Source organism: Echinops telfairi, unplaced genomic scaffold (assembly GCF_000313985.2).
Source record: "Echinops telfairi isolate 266 unplaced genomic scaffold, ASM31398v2 ScPeMD7_1713;HRSCAF=2227, whole genome shotgun sequence".
Taxonomy (NCBI): Eukaryota; Metazoa; Chordata; class Mammalia; order Afrosoricida; family Tenrecidae; genus Echinops; species Echinops telfairi.
The window spans coordinates 1353723-1364557 of record NW_022105611.1 but is presented as its reverse complement, the minus strand read 5'-3'; the positions used below and the strand labels follow the sequence as shown (position 1 = coordinate 1364557).

Genomic DNA, 10835 nt, shown 5'->3' with positions numbered 1-10835 from the left:
GAAAGATATACATATGCCATGGGCGAATAACAGAGACTTGACAAAAGCCACCTGGCCTGAGAAGAAAACAGCAGCTAATGTAAGATTCCATCCCAAACGTCTCACCTCTCAAGATTGTCCTTTGCTTTGGGATGTGGTTACTGTGGTCTAATTAACTTAACATGAATTCCATACAATGACTACATTAGGAGCATTTTGCCAAGTTTTTTATATACATTGAATGATCACCACAGCACTGAGAGATGGGAAGCAAATCTAAGCTGGGATAGGTGGAAGGGACCATTGGGAAGTTATTAGCTGCTGCTGAATTGGCCCCTTAGTCATGGCCATCTCATGCTGGGTTTTTGGTTTGTAATTAGGCCTGACTTTTGGTCCTGGTTGGTCTTATTTTGTAAGCTCAGCTGAAATCTGTTCAGCATCCTAGCAACATGCAGACCTCCCCTGACAGAGGGCTGGTGGCAAGTTTCCTATACCTACTTGAGACATGGTGTCTTTACAAGGTAGAAACATAGAATTTACCTTACAGTTAAGTGGTGCTGTAAGTCCCATAACACGTTACAGATCTCTAGTGAAGGTTGCTCTTCTGGTCTCCCATCACCTTTTGACTCTAGATTCTTTGCCTTCCCCAGGATGTCAGTCTCAGCAGATGAGGCTGTGCAGTTATGCCTCAGAACACCTTTGCTCAGCAAGACAGTAAGCCCTTTGAGAACGAAAACCCTCTCTCATTTATGTCTGCTCCTCAGCGTGTCATGGAAATATATATGAACCGAAATGTCAAGTTTCAGGTCAAGAAATATTCAGAATGTCCAAAGAGCTTTTTCCCCTGTAACTCATGGCTCCCAACATAGCTCCCATGCACATGTCTTTGTCTTCATTTCTGGGACCGTTGACTCCCTGTCCTTGATCCCTCTTTTATGTAATGGAATTGTAACCATGTCAGAAGAGCCCCATGGCTGCTCCAGCTGTGAATGCCTGTGGGTGTCCTCTGAGACTGTCCATGGTGTTAGTGATCAGGCTGTTTCCTATACGTTTAGAGTGCTGATACGGAGCCAGATCCTCGGTCCTCTGAGCTCTGTGGATAATGAGATTCTACCCCCTCTCAACCCAGTTTATGCCTAGTCATTCAGTCAATGTATACAGAGAACTGTGTTTAAAATCATTGGGAATTTTTTACTCTTTTATTTCTTTCTTACTCTGGGATCTACATATTTGTCTACTGCCACATTAAGAGTCCCTATTCTGATGTCCAAGAAGCATCCAAGTAGCATCCAAGAATCCATTATATTTTACATGTTCCCAGGAAGGATGTTTACAATCTTCTCTTTTTTCATGCTATACCATTATACAGAATTTGTTGGTGAATACTTTGAAGCTGAAACTTCAACATCAATTTGGTTATCTCCCCTTGAATGTCTTAAATATTTCAGTTTGAGGCAACTTTGAGTATTGCAACCTAAATTTTTTTGACAAATGCTCTCCTCCTGTCACAGTTGTTATACATGATCATTTGTTTATGCATGCTCTACAGACTAAGTCATGTGCCTACTTCAACTAAAAGTCCATCTGAACAATGAGTTCAGAGGATGCAGGACAGAGTTGGAGAACTACTTCTTGGCCTTTTCTAAGGATTTGCATGATCCCTTTCCTAGGGATTTATATGATTTCTACACTTCCAATTAACACCCTGAATCCTTGTAGAGTTTTTATAACCAAAGATCCAAACCTATGCCATCACAGTGGACACTGGCGATGGTCCTGTCCCTGTGCTAGGTTCCTGTGTTTTGATGAGAATGGTGAGGGCTAGAAAAATATACGGCAGTACCATGTTTTCACTTTGGCTCTTCTGGAAGACACTTACTTGTTGGCACTCACTTCAACCATGAACTGGAAATGGAGAGGCCGGTCTTTTTCTCCCTAGCATTTAAAATGATTGTCCACGAGCATCTCTCGGGAGAAAGCATGTTGGCCCAGCCTCTTCTCTGAGTATTGGGGGGTAACTGTGTCCTTTGCTTCAGAGGGAAATTTTATTTCTTTACAGTGCAATACATTTTTATCATAACAGCTAAAAGAAGTTAAAAACATGTTTGGTCTTTGTGAGTGAACAGACATAATAATTCATCCTGGGAGAGCTTTTTTGTTGTATAGGAAATCACTGTGAAATTAGGTCAAACTGAGATATTGGCCTTATTTTGCAGATATCCCATGCAAGGTGGGAAATGCTTTGGTGCCTTGCTTCCTACTTCTCTGTGCTGTATTTTCTGAGTGTGTGTCTGTGAGAGAGTGTGTGTGTGTATGTGTGTGTGCGCGCGCGCGCATGTGCGTGCTGAGATAAGTTTATTCCCCAAATTTAAAATTCAAATTAATTTATGAATGTAATCATATCGCACACATGGTAGAGGAACCATTTAATAGAACCCTACAGAAAATCATTTTGTTACATAAAGATGGACATTTTAATTTAATCTTGTCTTAGGGTTTTTGTATTATTATTTTTTTATGAACCGTTATTATTTAGCAGTAGTTACCATCAAGTCAGTTTGAGGAGCCTTGGAGGCTTTCCGAGGCTGGGCATCTTTATGGGGGCAGACGGACACATCTCTCTCCTGTGGAGCTGCTGCAGGGGGTTAAAAGGCGCCCCCTTTGGCGAACAGTTGAGCACTTAACCATTGCACCACTCAGTCTCAACTACTTAGCGGAACCCTTCTGAATCTGGGACTATGTCCTCAACACCTTGTGTCTTGGGGTAGTAATCTCGCCCTCTCCTTCCCTCCTAGGGGTCGTCACAACTGCAGACGTTCTGGATCGAGAGACAACGGGCTCGTACTGGCTGACAGTGTATGCCACAGATCGGGGTGTTGTTCCGCTCTATTCCACTATTGAGGTCTACATTGAAATTGAAGATGTGAACGATAATGCCCCACTGACCTCGGAGCCGATTTATTATCCTGTTGTCATGGAAAACTCTCCAAAGGACGTGTCTGTCATTCAGATCCAGGCGGAGGATCCTGACTCGAGTTCCAACGAAAAGCTGACGTACAGGATTACGAGTGGGAACCCTCAGAATTTTTTTGCCATCAACATCAAAACAGGTAAGAGAATGCTCCCTAGCCATTTGTAGTTGGCTGGCCAGCTTTTACATGCATCAACCGGACACTTGCTATACAAGCTTGTTTGTTTCATTGCCTGGAGAAAAGCCTCTTTCTGGGTGTCATGTCTGCAAAGGTCAGCCGGACTCGATCTGCTTTATAAGATTTGATTTCAGCTGACACTGGAGGGAAGTGATCTCAAGAGATCAGAGGCTTTCTCAGAAAAAAATAGGATTCACGTTAAATTTACTGTGGTCAGAGTAACAAAAAGGAGTCCCCAGGTCACTCAGAAACACAGCTTACCCTTTCCCGTTCTGGGGAGGGACGACCTGGCCCAGGCTGCATTGAATGGGGGACGCTGGCTGTGATCTCTACTTGGCCTCGGTCCAGTTTACCATATCGTCTCCATACAGCTTGAAGACAGGCCCTAGATTTTTTATATTGTCATTGAGATTTCTGGACTGACTGCCAGTGACAGGCCAGTATTCAGAACTTTCAGTGTCTCCATGTGGGCATAAAATATGCAACAACAAACATGAATTTTCTGTTTTTACTAAAAAAATTTTCTGGAGATTGCAATGAAAGTTGAATTAGCTAAATAAGAGTCAGAAAGGCCTAAGGAGGACTCAGACCTTGAAGGTTTGGTTGAATGTATTCTGAGACATACACCCGTGGTTGGATCTAGTTGGTTTGCAAAGGTTCTGCAGAACCGTGATCTCCTTTTGTGTTGAATTCCGTGAAGCAGTTGTTAAAATGGCACTTGTGAGCAGAGTTCTCTCTAAGGTGGGTGGCTGTGCTGCTGCCCGGGGTGAAAAGCACAAATTTACATTATTACCCTTTTCTAACTTTCACTTGTGCAACAAGGATGTTCTGATATATCATGTTGAAATAATAAACTACCTTTCAGCATATCTTTTTTTCTTATACTTAGAATGGTCATGAGTGAACTGGTCAACAGTGTTAAATCATTTGGCTCTCACCACTGACATACACACGCTGGAATTACTTTGAGAGTTGATTTTTGCGTTCATTGCTTTCCTGCTCTCTGCTTCTCTCAAGAGTCTGAGCAAGGGGTACAGAGAACATCGGGAGTTGTGAGGGATGCGGTTTTAATTAATTGAAGTTTCAAATCATGTATAAAAGGCCCCATGGATGACTTCCTTGGACAAGGGAGTTGATAGTGGTTAAAAAGCCAGGCTAGGTAGGTAGACACAGATTCAACTTTCCTAATGGACTATTGATATCTCTAATAGTTGTTTTGCTTGCTCTTTATTTGTTGAAATGAAAGCTGAGTCCCAAGCATTTTATAAAATCCCATTAACATAATTTGAAGAGAATGCCAAGGTGTCTTTTTTCCCTTAGCTCTTGATTTTCTCTAATGAAGATCAGATCATTTCGTTTGCTGACTTGTGCCTTTTGGATGCCAAGATGGTTGAATCAGGATTTGACCTGCATTTTATTAGAAAGCAGCGATGGTCATCAGCTGACAGTGTCTGTGAATTGTTGGAACTTGAAGGCAGGCGAGAGACAGAGAGTTGGAGCCGGCCCCTGGCCCAACCTTTCAGATCTTGTTGAGAGGGGGAGTTTCCTTGTATCTGAGCAACCTCTAGACTGTACTGGTAAGCTCTCCTGGCTCACTTTCCTGAATCACAAGAACTCCTAGAGTGTGATAACAGAGACTAGATGTCAGATACTTTAAGAAGCAGGAGGGAGGGGAAAGAAAACAAAGATTGTGTGTGTGTGTGTGTCTGTCCCTCTTCTCAAAATTCACTCTACAAAAGGCCTACTTTATTGCCAGTTTTTGATAACTAGAAGAAATCGGGAGAGAAGTATCACTTTTAGAAAAAAAGGGGCAGAAAGTAACAGTGGCATTCAGTGCGTGTTCTCCAGAGAGCTTTTTTAAAAGGCAGCGTGCACTGTGAGCAGTGAGAACGGCATCACCAAGTTCCTTCCTAGCAACTGTGCTTAGCTCCACGCACCCAGCCACCAGCGCCTGGAGGTGTGTCTGTGAACATTATGTTAGTGCTATGTCAAGCTTTCTGTTCGACGTGGTCTGATTTGGCAGCTTATTGGCAGGGAGCGGGGGTTTGGAATTCTCGAAAAAGTTTCCCATGCAGTTTCATGGTAATTGCTTCTTTGCTTCCCCCCATTCAGCATACAGAAGGTGTCACAGGGACACTGTACTTTCCTTAGTGGTGGGGGACTGTATATATCCCAGTAAAGGTGTTTCAGGGTGTGAAACACGTCCTCCACTAGATCCCATTTCTCTGAGCTTGATCCCTTGACCACTCGAGTCATTACATCATTGATAAGGAGCCCCGTGCCATCTCTTTAGTAGGTTAAATGATCCTGCGAAAGGGCCAGTGGAACTGTTCATTACTTAGGTGGAACTTTAAATGCAGACTGAATAAATGCCACAAGTTGCACAGCATATTATGCACAGAGGGGACCATGTAGACACTTGTACCTAAAGCTTTCTTTTTACAAGTTCTTAAAGTTCACACACGAATTGTCAGAGAGCCCCATGTCTTCACAATTTGGCCTACATTGCTTAGGAGCCTTCATCATACTCATGATTTCTCTGATCTTGCGCCCGTTTTCTTTTCCAAGATACTTTTCTAAATGCCAACGATGACGTTTTAGGCTAACGTCTCTAATTATCTAAAATGAATACATAGCATGCTTTGTTAATTCTGAGATGCCTTATAAGAAAGCACTGGATTTCCCCCCCCCTCTCCATTTATTCATTCATCTGACATTTATTATACCTACTAGTTTCCAAGCAAAGATCGAAAAAGTAAGGACATAAGCTTAACGTGCTGTCCCAGCCTTTCCATGACTCAAAGTTGTATGAAATTAGCAGAATGATTAATAAATACTTGTAGTGAAAGAGGGAAATACTTGATTTGGTAGAGGAGTCTCATATAGGATTAGAGATTATTACGGCCAGGGATGAGCTTTCTGGGGAAAGTGGCATTTAGGATTAGAAATCCTGGGTTTCAAAGCACTGCATTTCCTAACTGGGAAATACCTTAGACCAGAGCAGGAAAGTCATACAGCCCTGTATGACAAAGCCATACAACCCTGGCCTCACCAGCTTTATGACCTGAACAAGTGATGAAACCTCTCTGCATTGGGAGAAAGGCAGGAGTCCTCATGTGAAATGCTGAGCAGAGTTGGCTGGTACATAGAACAACCATTGTCCACTGCCCGACTCTTGGCCCCAGCAATAGTCATACTACATTCAGATTGTTTAGCTATGATTACAGGCACATGGTTTGATCTCTTGGGATCTCAGATTTTTATGGAAAAAAGAAAATGATCTTACTGCACAAGGTTTGATTGTAAAAGCTGAATGTCTTCATGTCTTGGAAAGCTGTTTGATAACCACAAAGCTCGATAAGAATTAGGTCATTGATGTGTCTATTTCCAATGAGATTCCTAGCACACACACCTGAAGGAATTTTTGTTCATCATCTTGCTTTAAGTACCGTTCTGAATTTGGGTCAACCTCCAGCCAACTCAACAAAAGCTCTCACAGAAGCTTTGCTATCGGGCATTCGTCCTGTCTCTCTGAGGTTATTTGTCTGAAATGAAATGGTCAGTGCAACTTTTTTCAGTCATGAAGCCAGAGGTGGAGCTGGCTGGAGTTTTTAGGAAAGATTTATGCATTCGATTTTTTTTCACCTTGATGTTGAGACTTGGTCAACTGACCTTTCATTCCTTCGTCTGCAGTAGAGCTTTGTTTTTGCAGTGAACTACATAATAAAGATGAAAATGAGGAATGCAAACTCACAGAATGACAATACCTATGGTGTGCTGCTTGCAGTACCTAATAGATGTCCGGGTCCTGGGAACAGGGGAAGCTTTCGCTGTGTTCTCTGCCCAAAGAGCAGTCCCTTTTCTTACGAGACGGAGATGCACATAGAAGCGGTGGTCTGTGGACCGACATCTTCTGTGATTTCTGCAGCTCAAGAAGAAACATGAACCTAAACCCTATGAAGTGCTTTCTTAGCCTGTACAGAGAACCTTTGATTCATCCCAGGCTGAACATGTGAATTAAATCAAATGCAGCCTCCTTTCATGCGTGCTTTCAACAGTTGGTAACCGGCAGCTTAGCGATGTGTTCTGTGGAGGACACAGGGTACTGTTCATTTTCCTATTTGGATGGGAAAGACTCTGAGTTTGTTCAAGCACTGGTAATAGACACCCAAGCCAGCCCTCACTGCTCAACTAGACTGACTTGGGAAAATGCAGGAGATAACATTTAATGATGGACACTTTTTTAGGACTTCAGATGTTTCTTTTAGTCAAGGAACAAGAGCTGAGTCGAAGTTGGAATTCTCACCTCTCGTGTGGAAGACTTGGTTTGATTCTGAGCCAGTATACCTCAAACACAGACATCATGCATACGTCAGTGGAGGTATGTGTGTTGATCTGATGTTGAACAGGTTTGAAGGGGACTTATAGACTAAGATGGGCTGTAAGAAAGGTCTGGAAATCTCATTTTTACAAACCAGTTAATGAAATTCCCGTGGACCACAAAATAAACGAGGTGCCATGAGTTGGGGCTGACTTGCAAGAACTGCTGACAACAACTGGTAAGAAAGGAGCAGTGGAGACCTAGTGCTATGCCTGTCGTTCATTCCAGGGACTCCCGTTCGATTCCAGCCAATGCGTCTCATGCAGTGCTACAACTCACTTGTCCATGGAGGCTTCAGTGTTGATCTATGTGCTACATATATTTTAGCAAAACATCCAGGGTAGAAAAGGCCTAGGGATCTACTTCCAAGATCAGCCCATGGGCATTTTATGGCTCACAGCGATCCACTTTACAGCAATCATGGGGATGGCACAAGACCCACATAGTGTTTCATTCTCCTGTGCATGGGATGGTCATGAATTGGCATTGTCAACTCGAGGACAGCAACATATCATGACCACACTTACCACAGCTCCAGCATGTAGTAGAGCCCTCAATATATGCTTGACATCATTATTTAATAAATGAAAAAAATTGTTATTTGTGTTATTGTTTAAGGTACCTGGATGCTACAAACAATGTCTGCTCCTATAAATCCTATGAAGGGCCATACTGAGTCGGAATCAGTTCAGTGGCAGTGTTTATGGCAGAAGTTGAGCGACTTAAAGATTAGGGGTTTGCAATCAAGCCACAGTGGAACAAAGACTCGGTGCTCTGCTTCTGCCAACGTTCTAGCCAAGAAAACATTAGGGACAGTTCCTTTCTTGTCATACGTGATCTCATGAGTTAGGACTGACTAGATGGCATTGAGTAATAGGCTCATCATCATTATTATTATACCCTGTTTGTCGTGGCAGAGAAGCTCATGCTGTGAGCATGATGATTCACAACTTCACCGTCTTTTAAGGAAAGCAGATTTGAAAGGCAGCACTGGCTTGGCAATGGAAGCCCACAAGCTGCTGCATGGCAGAAAAAGGATGCAGTCTGCCATAGAGACTTACATTCTCAGAAACACTGTGGAGCTATTCACCTCTGCCTTATAGGGTCGCTGTGAGTTGAAATGGACTTAGCAGTAAACTTGGGTTTTCTGGATTTATTTGGGAATATTGTATACTATGACTTTCCTAGACTCCAGGTGATAGAATGGGGTTGGCATAACAGAAGTGGAACAAAGGTACTACACTCAGGAAATGTTTGTGTCTTGGGAAAGTTGGAGCTTGAATAACAATAAGAAGCAGTTTACAAAACCTAATGGTCGAATGCAGTGAGATAGGGACTTTGACCATGGTAATATGTCCCCGCATAGAATAAGTCAATGCCACCTAGAATAATCAGGGTATCACACAGCTGCTATTGGTCGCAGAGTGGGTACATCTGCAGAGATGGACACCTGAGAGACTCGCCAGGTGTGACAGCATAGGAGCAAATTAAGCAAATATTGGGAACCCATCTATTGGTACATTAGAATTGAAGGAGTTTAAGAGACAGAAATGTCTGGAGTATTATAAGATATTGATATAGCAAATAGGAACATCACTGCCCTTTTGTTGTTCAATTTGCTGTTAGATTTTTTTTTAAAAAAACAATGAATTCGCAGTTGATTGTGACTCACAGAATCCCGCATAGGTTTTCTAAGACTTTGGCATTATGGGAGTGCATAGCCTCATCTTTCTCTCATACACTGGTTTCTATTTTCTGTTTTATTACAGAGAGAAAAACAGGAAATCTTGTCTTTGTAACTGGCTGTGAGCAAAGAATAACTGATAAAATTTGAGTGATATCTGTAATGTTTGGATACAAAGTATTATTTCCAAATATGTTCAATTAAGTAGAATTTGTTACTAACAAGTTTCCTTCAAATGAACTTTAAAGAATAAGCTAGCATTATTTTTGCATATCATTTTTTTAAAAAGGGGCTAGCTCCCACGAGAGTGGTGTTCATAAACAATAAGCTCCCTTAAATAGGCTAAACGTTTCATTTCCACCCAGACCGACTGGGTGGTAATCTTTTTAAAACACTGTTTTTCCTGGAAAACAGAAAAGGACCTGAGTTGGTGTGTATATTCAGAAATTTAAAACAAAATCAAGGTAAGAGCCAACAGTGTAAATGCTATCGATTGCTTTTGTTGCCGTTGTGCTTGGTGTTTTACAGAGTGGACGTGTTAGAGATCTCTTATTATAGTCTCTTGTTTCCTGTTGCTTTCGGGCTGGCACGGGCCTTCCTGATGGAAAGCTAAATCCCCTTGGATGGGTAGAAATAGCCCCTGGATGATGAGTTGATATGCATAAGTACCAGCACAAAGCAGATAATGTAGAAAATGAGTATGTCTGAAACTGTAAATCACCCTCGCTCCCTCTTTTCAGCCATGAAAGGAGGCCTTGTCCTGTAGAACATTAAATTGTGTTCATTTAATCCAACAAGTCCAGTAGAACAAGCCGGCCCCTGCAGATTTATCACAGGAGGTTATTTAAATTCAGCAGTGACCTTTGCATTCACGTGAAAATGCTCTAAATGAACAAGGACAAAGGGAACTTCTCTGCACTGTCGTTAATGTCTCCATTGAGGCTGTGCATTTGAGCAATTTACAACTGTGGCTTGTGGGAGACAGAGGGTGCAGAGGCCTTGCTCAGGATGGGCCAGGTGGCCATGAGCATGCCGGCCCTCACCTGGATGGACTCAGAGAGTGCCTTGCTCTACTTCCCTGGAGCTTAATTTGCATCAATGCTTGTAAAATTGAATGCAAACACCAATTTTAGAGTTTACCAGCACCAGAACTATTGCCATGTGAAGAAGCTGTCCTATGCATTGCAGGATGCTTAGCAGAATCCTTGGCCTCTGTTGGAACCTTGCTGGCTCTGTGGACTTGTCATCAGGATGCTAACCACAAAGGTTGGGGTTCCAAACCTACTAGCCACTCCTTGAAAGAAAGGTTAGGTTGTCTCTTCCCTTAAAGATTTAGAGTCTTGAAAACCCTATAGAGTAAATCTACTCTGCCCTGTAGGATCACTAGAAATAGATAATGGTTTGGTTTGGAGTTGGGCCTCTACTTGTCAACCAAACTCATTGCCATCGAGTAGATGTTGACTCATAGTGACCCTATAGGACAGAGTAGAACGGCCCCTGTGTGTTTCTGAGACTAACTTTTAAGAGTAGAAAGGTCCTGTCTTTCTCCCAAGGAGCCACTGGTGCTTTTGAACTGTGGACCTAGCAGTTAGCAGCCCAATGTATAACCACTGCCCCACCAGGGCTCCTCAATGGCCCTATA

The 10835-nt window shown here is 42.6% G+C and overlaps 1 protein-coding gene across 1 annotated transcript in view; it reads left to right on the top strand.

Moving 5' to 3' along the window:
- The window catches only part of FAT3 (FAT atypical cadherin 3), a 684233-nt gene that overhangs the window by 262246 nt on the left and 411152 nt on the right, over window positions 1-10835 (top strand). The window contains exon 3 of the mRNA XM_030886441.2: window positions 2775-3089. Coding sequence (XP_030742301.1) covers window positions 2775-3089 — 315 coding nt within the window. The remainder of the gene's footprint in view (window positions 1-2774; window positions 3090-10835) is intronic.